Consider the following 18,089-nt stretch of genomic DNA (forward strand, 5'->3'; position numbering starts at 1 on the left):
CGGCTTTGCGCAGGCGTCCTCAGACGGGCACTGGCCGCCAGCAGGGCTATATTTAGCCCTGCAATTATTCAGCGGGGGGAACGTGTCCCTGCGGGAGGGGGACATGTCTGCAGCTTCCCGCTGCATGGGGCGGGCTGCCGGGGCTGCGGCGGGTGCGTGGAAGACTCCTGGCACCCCCTTCCCAGCCACGGGCAGGGGACAGCCCTGGAAGCCACGTGGCTCTGTCCCTTGGGGTGGGAAGAGCGTCCGTGGGCTCCTGCCCTTGTCTCTTGCATCCTCCCGTGGGGATCCCGCTGCAGAGCCACGCTGCCTGTGGGGTGCCCAAGATGGGGCAGGGCACAGGGTGATGGCACCCACATGGGGCTGCATCCATGCCACAGAGCCCCTGGCCCCTGCCACGGAGCTGGCTGCACCCCAGGCTGCTCAGCCCCACGCACGGGTCCCATGGAGGGACCCAGACACCTGGAAGGGGATTTCTCACTCCGCAAGTCTCCCGCCATCTCCAAGGGAGCCACGAATTCAGCTCCAGCCAAAAGGTTTTGCCAGCCCCAGCTCCCTCCCCAGCCCCCAGCCGGTGCAGGGCAGCGGGGACACAGCCCCGATGTCCCCAAGGAGGACAGGTCCCTCTAGGGTGCTGGTAAGGGACTGGTCTCCATCCCAGTGTGACGCAGGGACATTCCCGGTGAGGAGGAGGGGGCTGGAGGCATCTCTCCATGGTGTCCATTGCATGGTGGCAAGGAAAAGCCACGTCTCACGGCCTCGGCACACATCCGGCACCATTGCCCGTGCACCAAATGGCTGCTGCGGTGTCACGGCAGGAGTGTGGGGCCACCAAGGGCCCCTGGAGGCACAGACTCACTCCTCTCCCTGCTCCTCCTCGCCCTGCCGCACCCCGGAGCTCTTCCCGGCCCCCGGGGCAGCCCAGCAGCCCCGCTCCCAGGGCTGGGGCTGAGACTGGGTGCGGCAGTGCCAAAACATTGCACGGCGAACGCAGCTCTGCCGTCACCCTCCCTGCTGAGTCAACCCCACCGAAACTCAGCCCCTGGACCTGGCCGCCCACTGGCACCCGCGGGTGCTGAGCCAGCTACGCCGCACCCTGCCCCGCCGGCCCAGGAGCGCCGGCTTCGGCTCAAATGGGTGCCGGGAGCTATTCCCAGCCCCTTTCCAAGAGCATCTCCACCTCCTGGCGCTGATTTGGCTCCTTCCCACGCAGCCCCATGTGCTCCCTCCCTGGCGGGACTCAGCCCTGGTGCCCAGCGCCATGGGGCAGGATCAGTCCCTCGCTCTTGGAGGAGGGCGGTGGAGAGGCGGAAGCGAGCGAGTTGGTTCGGAGCAGGTTTGGGCCACCCTCACGACGAAAGCTCCTTTGCAGAGTCACACTGCTGGAGACGGGTCAGGTCCATGTTCCCGGTGCAGGCAGGAAAGTTCAGGCAGGAAAGTTCAGGCAGGAAGGATTTGGGGAAGCAGAAGAAGAAGCCTGAGAAAAGCACTGACGGAGGACGCTGAGCGGGGACTCCGGCGAGTTGCTTTTCCCCACCCTGTGACTCACTTCCCACTGCAGTTCCCTGCCTGCAGGGAGGAGGCAGCGAGCGCCGGGCCATGGGGCAGCCGGAGCCATGGGGCAGCCGGAGCCGTGGGGCAGCCGGAGCCATGAGGCAGCTGCAGCCGTGAAGCTCTGGGGGTGATGGGAGCACCCAGGTCTGCCCACCCCAGAGCAGGGAAAGGGCTGCGATGGACCACGGAGCTCCCAGACGCTTCTCCCTTCACCTGCATGAAGCTGCCGCTGCAGAAAATGGGGCAAGAAGGGGATTTCAAACCCCAGGGGCTTGGAGCCGGCATGGCAGGAGAGCTGGCTCATCACCCTTGGGCGCAGAGGGCATGGTCAATGCAGGAAACTTCTGGGTGGTTTTGTAGGGTCCCTCCATCCCGGAGGTGAAAGGTGCTGCCCAGATCGGGGCTTCTCGACAGCTCAGAGGGTGCAGGAGGCGATGGCCAACCCGGGGTTTGGTTCCCCCCAAAAGGCAGCACCTGGGAAGGGTCCGGGCTGCAGCTGAGCCAAGACACGGTCCCGTGTCCATCACGGTCCCGTGTCCATCGTGTCCATCGCAGCCGCCGGTCCCGGGGCAGATCCAGCCCGAAGCCTCCTGCTGACAGCCAGGAAATCGGGAGCCAAAAATCTGCCGCGCTAGAGGCGGCGAGCACCAGCAGGGCTGGGCACGTGTCCCTCGCCGGGCGAGGACTCACGGGCACTTCCCAGTGCTCGAGGGGATGAGCTGATGATGATCGGAGGAGGAGGAGGAGGGATGTGACGAAGGGCTTGAACAGCATCTTCCAAAGCACCTGCTCCCAGGCTTGGCTTCATGGTGGCCACGTGTGGTTCACTTCGGCTCGAGCGACGTCCTGCTGCGCTGAGCCTCTCCCTGGCCTCGGGGGCTCTGAAGTGCCTTTCCCTGCCATCCCCATGGATGCCGGAGCCATGGTTCGGAGCTGAGGGATTCTCTCCATTCCCGCAGACAGCCGTGTCCCCCACCAGAAAGGCTGGGACGTCTCCGGAGACGCTGCCGACTCGCTGCTCGCTCAGAGCACGTCTCCCAACAGCTCCACGGGCTCCTCCATCCCAAAGGCCACCCATGGGTGGGGGCAGCCCCGGGCACCCCAACAAGGCAGGCAATGGATGGTCCACTCCATGGTTCCCCAGAGCCCCCCGCCCACCCCCAGCCCACATACAAGCATCCTGCACCCAACCACAGCACCTTGGAGCCCTGTTCCAGCAGCTCTGGGGTCCCCACGGCCCCCCCCCCAGCCCAGCCCAGCCCAGCCCCCCCAGGTCCCAGCCCTACCTTGGCGGTGGAGTGCACCGCTGACTCCGGGGGGTAGACGATGAAGTGGCGGAGGGTGAAGCCGAACCCCCCCTGTGAGCTCTTCTGCAGCACCACCGTCTTCGGGCCCACCCAGGGGAAGGGCCCCTCTGGGGGCACGTTGGCATTTGGGGACGCCCCATCTCTCTGGCCCGGTGTTGGCTGTAGGGGATGAGGCGGAAGATGTCACTTTTGGGGGGGGTGTAGGCAGTCAGCCCCCCATTAGCCCCGTCAAAGCCCCGTGCTGCGGGCTGAAATCTGCTGGAAAAGCCGCTCCGCTCCTTGGAATCCCCCCCACTCCCAGCCCCACAGCGGCAAATTCCAGCCCCCAAAGCTGCCGGCATCCCCCGAGATTCCTCATATGGGACCTTTGGGGAGAAGATGCATGGAAAGGAAATAAAAAAAAAAAGGGAGGGGGGAAATGAGCTGTGCCTGGGGGTCTGGATGGGACCCAGGAGGCAGCGGGGCAGGAGGAGAGATGGGGGCGGATGGGGGAGTCAGGGACAAAAGGTCCCCTTCCGATGACGCTGCGGTAGTAACCTCGGGCAAGCCGGAAAGAGCCGCCCAGGAGGCGGCTGGATGAGTGATGCTTCCTGAGACGGGGCAGGGACCTGGCACCGTGTTGGGCACTGGCAAGGGACGCTGCCTGGAGCAGCAGATGGGGCCAAGAAGGACGCGGCTCCATCCTGCAGCCCCCAGTGCCGGTGTCGGGAGGGGGAACAGGGCCACAGCAGAGCCGGAGCGGCTGCGGGCATCTCGCCTGGCACCCGGGCAGAGAGCTTGGAGAGACAGCAGGAGCCCCGACACCTTGGCGGGGTTTGGGAGGGTTTAGCACAGCCTCGGCGAAGGATGTTGCTCCTCTCCATGGCTGCACATCTGGCTGCACATCTGGCTGCGCATCCGCCAGCCCTGCTGAGGTGGGAGCAGCCCCGCAGCCCCTGCCTGATGCCCCAGCAGCACCGAGCTCCGCTAAAACCAGAGAAATCTGCAACCTGGGAGTGGGTAGGGACAGGCAGGACAGCGGCAGCCAGGCAGGAGGGGATCCGCTGGGGTCCTGCCCAAGTGCCCTCTCCTTCCCCACCGCAGCAGCCGGAGTCAGCCCATCCCGGGGCGAGGGTGTTAAAATTCAGGCGCCGTCTGGGTTGAACCGACGGATGGGGAGCGGGGAGGGAGAGGGACACACAAAGGGACGAGGCACAAAAAGCCTTTGTCTGTGCCTGTGCTGAGTGGGCCTTTTCGCTGCCGGTGGGGAAATCTGACAGCGGCTCAGCAGGGCCAGGCTGCACCCCCTGTGCCGGCACGTCCCGCACGGGGCCCGGCTGCAGGTGGGGCTGGGGGTCCCGTCCCCCTGGGGATAGGGTCCCCGTGGAGAGGGCACAGCTCTGGAACTGCAGCCCACGAGGCATTGCTGTGGCATGGCACCCACGGACCCACGCCATCACCGCCGGAGCAAACCTGGGGGGTACAAGGGCTTCGGGCACTCACGGACACCACAGATACCCCAAAACATAAAGAGAGCTGCGATGCTCCAAACACCGGCACAGGAGAGCCAGAAAACCCCATTACCAGCACCAAGTGGGGGGCAAAGCTCCCCACGAGCCCCCAAGCTTTCCCTGTACCACGCACGTCCCAACCGGTGACCCAAAACCAGATGGCAACGGGCACCCCACACTCCCATGGGGACCCCCATCCCTTCACCCCGGGGCCACGAGCATCCCGGCACGGCGCCTGTCCCCATCTGCGCCCTCCATTGTGTCGGCTGCCGGCTCGCTGGATTATTTTTAAGCTGACAGCTGAATGTGCCCTGCTGATTTTAACCGGCACAGACAAGCCTCGGAGAGGGTAGGATCGGTGGAGACACCAACGGCAGCACTGACCCGCAGGGATGGGGACGTGTCTCTGTGTCACGGGCACACCGGAGCCGTGGCCACGGCTCCGGCGTGCCCGTGACACAGGGACCCGTCCCCAGCGTGGTGTACCCGTTACAGCGTCGGTGGTCCCCTGGTCCCATGAGCCTGAATCCGAGCAAAAGGAGACACCTGCATCGCAAACAACCCTCCCAGGCTGCTTCCCGTCTCCATCCCAAGGTCCCGTAACTCACGGCGGAGGAGGGATCACCTGGGAACGCTCCTGTCCCGCAGGGACCCAGCACCCTGACCCCGCTGCCAAGCACGGGTGGTTGCCTTGCCCTGATTAAGCCTCCTTTGGGATTTTTACAGCCTCAACGTGGTGCCTCTCCCCCTCCCGACCCCCTTGTCCCCCCAGCCTGATGGGGGAAGTCACCCGCTGCAGAGACCCAGAGAGACCCTGCAAAGGGCCCTGCGAGGGGGTGGGCAGAGCAAACCATCCTGGATCGCTGTGCCTCAGTTTCCCTCTTCACCCACCCTGGCTTGGAGCTTTTTGGGCTGCAAAGCCCCCAGCTGTGAGCTTGGAAATCCCCCACGCTGGCTCCCAGCCCCACAGATGCTCCAGCTCCCCCAGCAGTGGGGTTGACACCTGATTTGTCACCTCAGCCATTTGTTCCCAGTGCCCCGTCCCCCCCTACCCGCAGGGGGCCAGTTACCTCCCGGCTTTTCAGCTTTATTTTAACCTCAGCCCGGCGGTTTCCACTGTGCTCCCACCAGCTGCGTCCTGCTCATTAGCCCGGCTCCCCCAAGCCCCCGTCCCGCAAGGGCAGCGAGGATGGGGGGGGACCCCCTTGCTCCTTACAAGAATGGCTCGTGCGAGGGGCTGTGGCAGCCCAGGGCTGGGCACGCTGCCTGCCCGGACCCCTGCGCGCAGACAGCTCTAATGCCCACGAGGTCCCTTGTCCCCCAGCACAGGTGGCACCGTGCCACCTCGCTCCCCCCGTGGGGACGCAATGGGACAGGTAGCTCCCGCCGGTGTCCCACTCCTACAGAACAAAGGAGTGTTTTGCCTGCATCTGAGGGGCAGGATACGGCCCCCCTCCCGGACATGGCGAGCAGGGCAGCAGGAGCAAAACACCCGGGCACAGCCCTGCTCTTGCCGGCAGCTCCCAGCCCTGCCTTCGCGGCCAGAAGCCCGGACCCCCGACCCCGGACCCCAACCCCAGCCCTTCCTCCAGCACAAGAGGGGACGAAGGGGACGCGCCGCTGCCCGGGAGCTGCGACAGCCCCAGAACTGCCCCAGCCCACACCCCACCCAGCTCCACCAGCCCCCCTGCACCGGGGAAGCCCCCCATCCCCTGCCCTCCCCTGCAAAGCATCCCCTCCCCAAATGAGGCACGACACCCGGCGTCTCCGGCACACAGTTCTCACCCGGCGGCACTTGTCGGTGCGGGGGGCCGTGCGGCCAGAGCGGGGGGCCGGGGGCCAGCGGTGGTCCAGGGAAGCAGCGTGGCGGCGCAGGCTGCTCAGCCAGATGCAGCGAGGCTCGGGCGAGCTGCAGTCCACGCCGACAGCGCGCTCGAAGCGCCAGCCCTTGCCGGCTCGCTCCACGCTCCACAGCCCCTTGCTCACCACCGCCACGGGGCTGGGGGCTGGCGGGGGCCGGGGGGGACCCCGCAGCACCCGCCGGGACCCCCACTCCCCTCGGCCCGCGCTCTCCTCCACCATGCGGCTGCAGTCCAGGCCCAGGCGAGGTGCAGCAGCGTGGGCTCTCAGCCGGCGGCCGGCACAGCCATGGGCTCACCGCCTCCTTCACCGGCTTCGGCCCCCGAGTTGGGTAGCACAGCGGCGGGGGCCGGCTGCCGAGGGCGGTGCGGGGCTGGCTGCACCGTCTCGCATGGCTCGGGCGACGTGCAGTGCTCCCAGCCCGGCGATGCTGCACGCACACTCGCACGCTCGCTCGCTCACACCCCCTGCGAACAACACAGCCCCAGAGCGACGGGCAGCGGCCGGCCCCCACCCAGCCACCCGCGCTGTGCAGGGATGGATGGAGAGTGGGATGGATGGACGGACGGAGGGTGGGATGGACGGAGGGTGGGATGGACGGAGGGCGGGCGGCCACACGCCCCGGCTGGGCTGGCGGGCTGGGGCTCCAGCTGCTGGCAGGGATCAGTGTGCCCAGCCCACCGCCCCCCACGCCAAGCCAGTCCCCGCTGCCTGCGGTGTCACTTTGCCTGGACTTTCCCTTTTTTCTTTCTTCCTTTCTTTTTTTTTTATTTTTTTTTTTTAATCCGCCCCCTTCTTCCTCCATCACCCCGGGCAGCATCCCACCCTCCCAGCTTCCTCCTCTCCCTCCTCCCGGCCCCTTCCTTCCTTCCTTCCTCCACTCGCTCTCCACAGAGCACCAGGCGATGCCGGGGACAGGGAGGGCGACAGCCTGCGGGTGTGGCAAGTGTCCCCCCTGCTTGGTCAGCAGACGAGCCACCACGGGGCTCTGCAAGCCGGGAGCCAGTGGGGGTTCCGAGACACCCCTGGTCCCCTCTCTGTCCCCAGCACCCAGCAGAGTCCTCACAGCAGAGACACATATCCAGCCCCAGGCTCTGCTGGCGCAGCACCCCGGGGACCGATACAGCCCTTTGGGGACCAACAAAGCCCCCCGGGGACCGATACAGCCCTTTGGGGACCGACACAGCCCTTTGGGGACTGACACAGCCCCCCGGGGACCGACACAGCCCCCTGACCCCCCTGCTCGGTGCCTGTGGCAAAGGTGGTGGCTTCAAGGACACTTCCCACCAGAAGCCGAACCAAGAGTCCCCCCCAGCCCCATCTCCCATTTCGGGCGATACCCAGGGCTGCAGGCACGGCGGCGGGTCCCTGTTGCCCCCCAGGCACGGAGCCACCAGCCCCCACGGTTCAATCCTGGCTCCCCAGTGTTGAGCCCGCAGGCAGGGATGGCAAACCGCCCTCGTCACTGGTGCCCAGGGGCTCCTGCTGCTCCAGGGGGACAAATCACCCCTCCCCAGCCCACCCTGCACCCACTTTGTGCCCCCCCCGAGCTGCTCTCCACCATGGCGGCCAAAACATGGGAGGAATAAGAAAAACAGCAGCACCTCGGTAAGCCCGGTGCCCGCAGGCACCCGACCTGGGCAGGGGCTGGGGGTGGGCAGCGTCCCCCTGCCCTGCCTCCCCCCACGCTGCCTGTCCCCATCCCCGCACGAGGGGGTCCCGCGCCGCATTCCTGCCGTGCTGGAGGACGAGGAGAGGCACGTGCGGCCACGCCGGGGAAATGCCGGGCATTGCTGAGATTGCAGCCCGCAGCCTCAGGGCCGGCCGACGCGCTCGCCGCGGCCCCCTCCTCTCCTCTGCCCCCCTCCACCCCATCGGCAGGAGCAGCCCGCCAGTACGATGCCATGCACCCGCTTCCCACAGCCACCAGCCGGGCTGGCAGCAGATGCCAGCGAGGGAACGGTCCCTGGGGTGCTATGCCACGTGGACCCCCTGCATTCTGGCAGTGCTGTGGTGTTCAGCACGTCCTCAGTGTCTACCCCGGCCAAGGTGCCACGGCTCTGCCCCAAAACAGCCCCCGCGCCTGTCCCGAGCCCTGCCGAGGGGCTGGCTTGACTGGCTTGGTGGCAGTTGTGTCCCCGGGGACCTGGCTGCACACCCCCAGCGCACCCCGTGACGCCGTCCCCGTGCCTCCGCACTGGCAGCCCAGGGAGAAATCGAGACGGGGAAACGTGGGAACCAAATCCCCGCCATCGTCTTCCTCCCCTGGCCACCCCTCGGGCCACTCCGACGTCACCCGGTGCGTGTGCCGGGGGGTCTCCCGTGGGAGCCGCCCCGGGGGCAGCCCCACGCCCCCGCACCCAGCCCGGGGACGGGCAGCCCTGCAGAGCTGCCGGCGTGTCCCAGCAGGCAGCGAGACGGGGCTGACACAGCTGCCGGTGCGAGCAGCGCCCGGGGGGGCTTCGCTTTCCAGCTGAAAGGGGACAGAGCAGCCTGCCATGGCGGGCTGGCTCCAGCCGGGGGTCCTGGGACAGCTGGAGCAGCGCCGGCTACCCCGGGGACGGTGGGTCTGATCCTGCCACCGCCGCTCGCACCTTTCCTGGCAGCGCTGAGCGAGCAGGCAGGAGCTGCCCCAGCAGGCTGGGGGTGCGGGGGCCAGCTGGAGAAGGGGTCCCCAGCCCCCGGGGGGATGTCGAAGGGAGGCCGGGCCCCAGGGTTGTTCCCGCAGCCCAAAGCGGGAAAGGTCAGGCGGCGTTCGCGGGGGCAGATTCCACCCCGAGGAATGCGAACGCGCCTGGACGCCTTCCAAAATACTTGTGTTTTGCACAGGAGTGTCCTAAATACGCAGCCAAACAGGAGCAAGGGGGAAGGCAGCGCGGTCCCGGCATGCACCGCCGCCGCTGCCGGCACGCCGGGGCAGGCGCGCAGGCGTGGGGACGCAGGCCCACGCGTGCACGCGCCCACGCTGCTGGTGAGCTGCAGGGCCCTCTGCTGGCATCGCCTCCCTGCCTGCACCCCCAAACCTGCTGGGAAACTGAGGCACGGAGGAGCCGTGCAAAATCAGCGCTGCCCCAGCCCCTCGCCCGTCTCTGCCCTGCCCTGCCCCGGTGGCAGGGAGCACCGCAGGCAGCGTTGCCTTTGCTTTGCCTGCCTTTACGGGGGGTTCTCCGTATTTTGCACCAATGCCACCCCCCCTGCCCCATAGCTGCTGCTCCCAGAGCTCTCCCACCCTGCTCGGACCCTGGTGACACCCCCGGGATGGAGCCGGTGGTCCCAGTTGGGGGGTGACACCCCCCCGCCACGTCCCCACCAGCTGCGGCCGTGGGTCCCTGCCAGCAGGGCCATCGCAACCCCTGGCACGCAGCGAGGATAACGTCACGCTTCGGGCAGGAACAGAGGACAGAGGGACAGGCAGCTGCCAGTCCTGCCGCCACCACGGCGTGCTGGGCTCGGCCCCAGCCTCCCTCCTCCGGCACTACTTTCCACGCGGGAAGGAAGCTTCTCCAGCACGGAGCCGGCAGCGCGCAGGGCCGGGGTGGGGGGGGCAAACACTAATCCCTGCCGAATGGCAAACTGAGATTAGGGTCAGAAAAATGAGGTTTTAATAGGATTTTCAGGGAGGAGAAAGCCATGTTGAGACAATAACTGATTTCCAGCCCTTATAAGGCAAAGCCACTGCCTGCTCCCACCTGCAGCGGGTCCCAGCGGGGAAGGGGGAACGGGGGTCCTACCCGTGCCCCTCGAACCGGGCCAGCTCAGGCAGCATTTGGGGAGGCAGCACCCCTGAAGGGAGCCAAGACCGACACTTCCCTGCGGGCAGGGGCTGTCTGCACCCACCCATGCACCCCGAGCAAAGCGGGGACGTTCCGGCAGCGGGACCTGGCCCAGGGGACGCGATGGTAGGAGAACGGGGGGGCAGGACCCAGGTGACCATGCCAGGAGCAGCCGGGCAGCTCGCCTGGCCATTCCCCAGCCTCCAGGATTACCGCCCCGCAGGAGAAAGCATTTTAATTCTCTTTAACCCAAACCAGGGCTGAGGAGCTTTGCAGCTCAGCAGGGATTTGGGGGGATGCTTGTTTGCTTGCTTGCACACAGCCGGCGCGTACCCTCCCATCCCTCGGGACGCCCCTGCATCCCCCCGGGAGCGGGAGGGAGGTGGGCTGGGAGCTGCTGGGGAGCGGATGCACATCCCACACGGGAGGAGCAGCACTGGGAACCGGAGGCCGCAACACCTCAGTGATGGAGACAAACCCCCCAGGTGCCTCCCCGTAACCCCCCGGGGCTGCCGGCAGCCCCCAGGCAGGGGCTTGCACCGTCTGTAGGCAGGGTGGGGATCCCGGGGACAGCTTTCCGCTGTCAGGACGGGGGATACCAGCAGAGTTTGCTCTGAGCATCCACTAAGATGCCCAACAGTCTCCTCTTTTCCCACTGGTCTCACAACTGCCCAGCTGTCGGAAGCACCCGAGCACCCACCGAGCCGCTCACAGCACCGCTGCGCCCGGGCAAACCCCGCAGAGCTCATGGGGGCTCCCGGCGGCTGTCTCCGGTTCCACGGCTCTAGCGCCGGCACAGGACTCCCCATCCTCACGGCCAGTCCCAGGGACGGCACAGGACGGGGGTCCCGCGGGAGATGCTGGGCTGGCAGCACGGAGCGGCTGGATGGGCGCTGCCAAGGGCATGGCTTGACCCGCTGCCAAATCCCACCCTATGCCGGAGCCACCTGCCCAGCTGGGGACCCCCACCCACATCCCCATCACCCAAAGCAGCCGGAAGGCAGGTGACACCGAGCCAAGTGCCAAAGAGAAGTGGAGCGGCGAGGAGGCCGGAGGAGCCACAAACCGGCTTTCGACATTCCTCCCGCTCTGGTTTGGGTGTTAACGCGGGGAAGGAAATCGCCTTGTTCCTTCCCAACGCAAACTTTTATCTTGACAGCGTCTCCTTCGCAGCCCCCTTGTCAGCCCGCGACGGGTCCCCGTTTGGCTCCGTCCCCTCCTGGCTGCATCGTGACCAAACTGAGCTCTTTCCTGGCAGCTTCTGCACCGGGGACGCCAGCCCCAGCTCCGCGGGGCTCTCGTTCCTGCCGTGTCTCAAAGTGGCAGCTCTGGAGGGTTCTGGCTCGCCCGGCTGGGAGTCTCTGGTGCCACATCGAGAGAAATTTGGGAATGCAGCCAGAGAGCTTCATCCCCTTTCCTGACCTCTCCTCGCCAGGCTGCCAGCCCCGGTGCCCACTGCAGCTCTCCGGCCACGTGGCTCTGCCTGTGCTCGTCCCCACCACTGCTGGCATCCCCAGTCGAGCTCCTGGGCCAGGATCAGCCACGTTCACAGCCATACCGGTAGCCATAACGCAGGCTGATGCCACCGCATCCATGCAAGCGCATACACATGGAGCTTGCCCATGTTGCCGGCTCACGTGCCACCTCTGCTCGCGGCCCCACACCACGATGCCAGGGCAGGATGCGGCTCTAGCTCGGCCCACCAAAACGCCCAGCGCCACGCTCTGCCTGCGAGAGCCCACCGCAGCCCTGGAGCGGAGGTACCCGCACGGGACAGACCTGCGGGGCCAGGGGATGCTTGTGGCTTCCCAGGGCCGCATCCCGGGGCAGCTCTGCCAGCCGGGACAGCCAGAGGCAGGCTTGGGGATGCTGCGTCCCCCGTTAACTCAGCGGCTCCCTACGGCGCTGACGGTGACACCGTCCTACGGCAAAGCCCCGTGGCCTCTCCCCCCATGGCATCCCTGCGCCAGCCGCTTCCGTGCCCTCTGTCCTGGGTGCCGCGGGCCCCCAGCCTACACGGCTCGTCCTTAACACACGGTGCTGGCAGGGAAGGTGGCTCCAAGGAGGGGACAAGGGCCGGGGACACGCACCGGAGCCGCACCAGGATGGGCCTGATGGCCCCCGCGCCAGCTCACTGGAGAGGCTGGGAAACACCGACCCAGAGCAACGCCGAGGAGGAGTTTTATCTCCCAGCCCACGAGGAAGCGAGACCGAGCCTTCGAGCCGGGGGGACGAGTGCTCGCTGCCAGGGCTGCCTTCATCCCTAGCTCCTCCTCATTCTCTGCCCTATCCTAAAAACGGCGTTATCGGCAGCAAGCCCTAGAAAAGTAACAGGATTCCGTTTCCTGTTTTTCCCATGGAAACCCTCAAATAGAAGCTGGACTCATTATTGCGATTTTTTGGGTCTCTTTTTTTTCCAGCAGGGCTAACAATGAGCCATTTCCTCTGGCGGCTCCGAGAGGCACCTTGCGCTCTCCTCCCGCTTCTCCGCGGCGGAAAATCCTACCCAGGGAGGTCAGGGGAAGGCTGCCTGCTCCTTCCAGCCCCTGCCTTGCTCAAGGCCGGGGGCCCGGGGTGGGGGCCACGGCCGTGCACCCCTCGCACACATGGGGGACCCCCTCGCACCTCCACGGGGTGCTGCCCGAGGACAAGGGCCAGCCTGATGGCCGGGAGGGAGCGCAGTGGTGGGCGATGCTCAGATGGGGGGATGCACAGCAGTGCCAAATCCTGCATCCCTCGCTGGATGGTAAAAATAAAAAGCCGAGCGGGGTCCTGAGCCTCCCTCCAGCCACAGCAAGGACAGGAGGCAGCTTTAGGGACATGGCTTTGGGGACAGCCGTGCTCCCGCAGCACCTCCTGCCCCGCTCCAGCCCCAGCACCAACACCCGATGGCTTTTTCCAACATTTTTCCGCAGCCCACATGCATCCATAAGCGAAAGGGCCAGCCCGTCTCCCCTCCATCACCTTCCTGCCCCGCCACTGCTCCCCCCACCCAGGGACATCAGCGTCCCACCGCTGGCACCACACCAGTCACCGCCAGCCCCGGCGGGGACCACGCTTCACCCCGAAAGCGCTGGCACCACAGCCCGGCCCCCCGCCTCGCACGGCAGAAAAAGAGCCCACTATGTGCCACAATAGCACGATTGTCCCCTGGAGCCACCGGGTTCCATCCCACCCGCCCCGGGGCTGCCCCACGCGCTTGGCCCCATCAAGGGACCCACTGTTGTCACCGGGGTGACCGGGGGCACGGTTGCTGCGGGCACCCCCACGCCTGCACCCTGGGGTGCACGGTGGCAGGTCTGCGGGTGCTGCCCTGGGGGTGGCGGGGGGGCCCAGAGCCCCGGGACCTCCCTGGCTGCCTGTCGTGGGGGGGACCCAGTCCCCCGGGGCTGGGCCAGCAGCGGGGCTCGGGGATTAGAGCGGGAACCTAGTCCCTACCCCGGGCCGGGCACAGCTCACCGCAGCCCCGGCTCCCTCCTGCTGCAACGGGGTCTCAAGCAAGCAAAGCGCTTGCAGGTGCCAGCCAGGGGACCCCGCTGGGTCGCAAGGCAAGAGCAGGATCGGTCCCTGCGGTCACCGGCATTTCATTTCAGCCACTTTGCAATGACTCTCGGCCCAGGTTTCCACCTCCTTTCCCTGGGGAGAGCCCAGCTCCAGCTTTGCCCTCTAGCTCCCGGCTCCCATTTGCCCAGCGTGGCTGGGGAGCAGGACTGACCCCGAGACACCCTGAGAAATCAACTTGCTCCAGGGGCCGGGGACCCCGTGGCTTCGCACGGCAGAGACCAAACCCACCAGGCACGCAGCCGATTCCTGCCAAGGCGACGGCACCAACCTGCCAGACCGCGATGCCGTGGGTCTTGCGACACGCAACCACGTCGGCGGAGGTGTGCGCGCTGCGGCACGGCCTGAGAAGGCAATTAGGGAAGACTTAATGAAATCCTGGGGATAAGCAGCTGCGGAAAAGGAGTCAGCCGCTTCGGGTGCTCTGAGCCAGCGCCAGAGACATTTGGGACGTGGCCAGGAGGTCGGCGGCAGGTTTAAAGCAGCCACCGTGGTTTGCAACCTGAGGCATCCCAAGCCAGGCCGGCTCCTGGAAAGCCCAGACGGGTTTTGGGAGCAGGCGGCGTGGCACGGCACGGCACAGCTCGCGCAGCCGGCCCCGCCGCTCGCGGCCTAGAGGCAGCCAGGTCGATATTTTCCAACTTGAGAGCTTAAAATAGGTCATCTATCTCCATTCCTTTTTAAATCAGGTCTTGCTGCCTGCTGAAGACAAACTTGGTTTATTAATGGGACAGCACCGACTTGAAACCTAATCTTTTTTTTCCCCCCCTTTAATGAGAATAAAAGGCCATCCCCGGGGCTCGGTGGCTTCCCAGCACAATCCCCCCATCCCTCCGTGTTTTCTCCCAGCGAGTGGCTCCACACGAACCGGGGAGAGGCCCCGGCTGCCGGCTCTGAGCGCTCCCGGGAGCTGGTTATGCAGCACCCGCCCGCACCCCGGCAGCGTCCACACCCCGCAGGGGGCATGCGAGCCAGCCCCCACGCTCTGACCCCAAACCAAGAGCTGTCGCCATATCTCCCCTGCCAGATTTGCAACGTCAAACCCCTGAAGAGCACTGTCCCTGAGCCCTAAATAACGCCCAGCAATGGCTCCTTGGCATTTGACGCTGCCGATGACAGCACCCAGGCAGCGCTGCCAGCCCCGGGGGCATTTAGGACACTACACATCACCCAGCAATCCCCCCACGGTGCGAGAGACGGGTGCCAGAGCTCCCAGCCGGGCACAGCGCGTGATAGACGTCAAGGTTAAAACCACAGCGGTGGCGAGGTCAGAGCCCTCCACGTGGCTGGGGACCCACGGCTCCAAAAACCCCGATGCGGGCAGCCAGACCCCGGCATGGCATCACGCCGCGTGCCCCAACCTGGCGCTGGTGCCAGGTTTCGCGCTTGCAAGGCAGGATTGCGGCAGCAGCCCCGGGCACAGGCTTTTCCTGTCTTTCAAGTTCAGGGTTCAGAAAGAAAGGGAAAAAAAAAAAAAAAAAGGCATTAAGAAACTCGATTTGCAGAGCAGCGCTGGTAAACAGGGACGGAGGCAGCAGCCACGCGGGGACGAGGGCAGCAGCCGCCACCCAAAGGCTTGGGGACAGTGGGGCGCAGCCCCTGCCACGCAGCCCCAGGGACAGCCATCGGGCAGGATTTCTGCTTACGCGGCACAAAATCCTCACCGGAGGATTGCAAAGCGCCTTCCTCACCGCCGTCCTCCCCGGACGCGCAGGGGGAGGCAGCGGCAGTTAAATAACTCCCCCCGAGTCACTCAGTGCCCCCCAAGTCACCCAGCGAGCGGGGGGCAAAGGTGGGCACTGAGCAAAGCCCCCACGCTCCAGGTGCTGCCCCTCAGAAGGGCAGATTTCACTCCAAAATGCAGCAGAAGAGCAGATTTTGAGACTTGAACCCCCCCTGAAAATCCGAACGCCTGCACTCAGCGGTACGGAGTAAGCAGGGAGGAATCTGAAGAGAAACCATGATTAATGCTCAGCCGCTGCAACGAGCAGCACTCCTCATATCTGAACCATTTCGCACACCCCAATTAATTCTTTGAGGCTGGTTATTAGCCCCATCGCCGGGCCGGGGAAGCCGAGTTCAAATAACCAGGAACTGAGGAACAGAGGCCAAATTCAGCTCTGGGGAGAGGACGTGCAACCTCTGCTCAAATTAGCAGGCGTTGTGCCAGTCCGACACCGTGGCCCGCATCCCCACCCAGACACTACCCCGGCATGCCCCCCGCCACCAGACCCTGGCCCCAGGTCCCCCAGCACCGTCCCCATCCCCACCCAATGCCCTTGCCGGAATTTGGCACGAAATGGGCAGGAAATAGGGTTTTAGCTGGTGGCCGAGCTGGCCTTCCTTGGCACCGCGCTGCTCCCAGGGGAGACGGGAATCGCCCCAGCGCCCTCCAGTCCCGCACCACCAGGCGATGCCGGTGCCCACGCCACGGGAGGAGCACCCACAGCATGGGCCGGTGGTGCTGCAAATACCCGTGCCGCTTCGAGGCTGGGGGGCTGCTCAGAGCCAGGGGAGCCAGGCACAGGGGCAGGATGTGACCTCGAGGGGCTATGGGGACATTGAGGGGGGGAGTTTGCTGCCTGCCCAGTGCTGGGAGCTGGCAGGGATGGAGCTGGCAGGGACGGATCAGCCGGACCCACAAGGAGACAGCCCAGCCGGGAGTTTCGGAGAAAACACGCATGGGCGTTTGCGGGTCTTGTCCCGGAGAAGGGGAAGCCCAGCCCCAGGGTCTGGCCTCCAGCCCCACGGACAGATCCAGGCACCTCAGCCCCACCGCCCTGCCACGACGCCACCCTGGCAGGGCACCGGGGACGAGCCACCACAGCCAGCACTGCCTGCGGCACGCAGCCCTGCGTGGGCGGCCAGACCCCGCCGGCCCTGCTGCCCCCGACCCCGGGGTGCTGGCTCTGCCCCCGTCCCGTCCCCGGGGGGCCCGTGGGCCCCGAGGAGCCCAGGCATCGCCCGGCACCCAGCCCCACCGCCAGACCTCGGCGCCACGCACAGCCCCGCACCACCAGCGCCCCCAGTCCCTGCTCCCTGCACCCCCAGTATCTCCCAGCTCCCCCAGTCCCTGCTCCCCAGCCTCCCCAGTCCCCCCAGTGCCGCTCACCGCGGGGGCGGGCGGCGGGATCCCGACCAGGCAGAAGGCGATCCCATTCATCGGGGCGCGGCGGCCGGGCTCGGCTTGGTCCGACCCGGCTTAGCGAGGCGAGGCTCAGGGCTCGGCTCGGCTCAGCCTGGCTCAGCTCAGCAAGGCACGGCCCGGTCCGGCCCGGCCCGGCCCCGCACGATCCGGTCCGGCTGGGCTCGGCACGGCTCGGTTCGGGCTGGGCCGGCCGCGGCCCCGGCCCCGGTTGCGGCTCCGCCTCCTCCGGGGGCCCGCGGCGGCGGGCGGTAGCGGGAGGGGCGCGGCACGGCACGGCCCGCCCCGGCGGGAGGGACCGCGGCCACCGGAGCCGAGCGGGCACCGGCACCGGGACAGCGGGACTGGAACCGGCACTGATGGAGCACCGGGACGGGGACCAGAGCGGGCACAGACGGGGGACACGCGGGGACCGGGATGGGCAGGGGACACCCAGGGACCGGGACCAGGCAAGGGACACCCAGGGACCGGGACCGGGATGGGCAGCGGACACCCACGGACCGGGACCAAGCCAGGGACATTCAGGGAACAGGACAGGGATGGGCAGGGGACACCCAGGGACCGGGACCAGGCAAGGGACAACCAGGGACTGGGACAGGGATGGGCAGGGGACACCCAGGGACCAGGACCAGGCAAGGGACAACCAGGGACTGGGACAGGGATGGGCAGGGGACACCCAGGGACCGGGACCAGGCAAGGGACATTCAGGGAACAGGACAGGGATGGGCAGGGGACACCCAGGGACCGGGACCAGGCAAGGGACATTCAGAGACCAGGACATGGATGGGACACCCAGGGACCAGGACCAAGCCAGGGACATTCAGGGACTGGGACAGGGATGGAGAGGGGACACCCAGGGACAAGGACCAGGCAAGGGACATCCAGAAACCAGGACAGGGATGGGACACCCAGGGGACACCCAGGACAGGATAAGCCAGGACAGAGGGACATGGACCAGGAACAGAACTGACCAGGACGGGCACAGAGGGAGTGGGCAGAGGGATCACAGGGCAGCGGGACAGGGACAGCGGGACAGGGACCAGCAGGGCGAGGCTGAGGCCAGGCGGTGCGGGAGGAGGGGCACTGAAGGACACACGGACAGGAAACGCCAGGACAGGGGGACAGGACTGACGGGGACTGGCACAAGCAGACACAGGGACGGAAACACCCGGGTTGGGGCTGACGGAGGGACAAAGGCTGACACAGACCCACGGGGAAAGGAAACGGCAAAGACGGGAAACAGCAGGACGGACGGACGGAGCCTGGCCTGGCGGACAGAGGGATGGGGACAGCCGGACAGGGCCTGGCCCAGCTCAGACTGCTTGGACTGCAGAAGAGCATCCCGAAGCCGTCATTAAGCAGCCGCCGAGTAAATTAACTCCCACGCCTGAGTCTCAGG

General features: G+C 66.6%; 1 protein-coding gene across 2 annotated transcripts in view; it reads right to left on the minus strand.

Moving 5' to 3' along the window:
• ARHGAP23 (Rho GTPase activating protein 23) overlaps positions 1-16,918 on the minus strand; it is a 32,153-nt gene extending 15,235 nt beyond the window's left edge. For both annotated transcript variants that reach the window (XM_072885907.1, XM_072885906.1), the window contains exons 1-2: positions 16,658-16,918; positions 2,841-3,020 (exon numbers count right to left, since the gene is read on the minus strand). In XM_072885907.1, the coding sequence (XP_072742008.1) occupies positions 2,841-3,020; positions 16,658-16,708 (231 nt within the window). In that variant the 5' untranslated portion in view covers positions 16,709-16,918. The remainder of the gene's footprint in view (positions 1-2,840; positions 3,021-16,657) is intronic.
• Between the last annotated feature and the right edge of the window lie 1,171 nt (positions 16,919-18,089).

The sequence above is a fragment of the Ciconia boyciana genome, chromosome 22, assembly GCF_034638445.1.
Source record: "Ciconia boyciana chromosome 22, ASM3463844v1, whole genome shotgun sequence".
NCBI lineage: Eukaryota > Metazoa > Chordata > Aves > Ciconiiformes > Ciconiidae > Ciconia > Ciconia boyciana.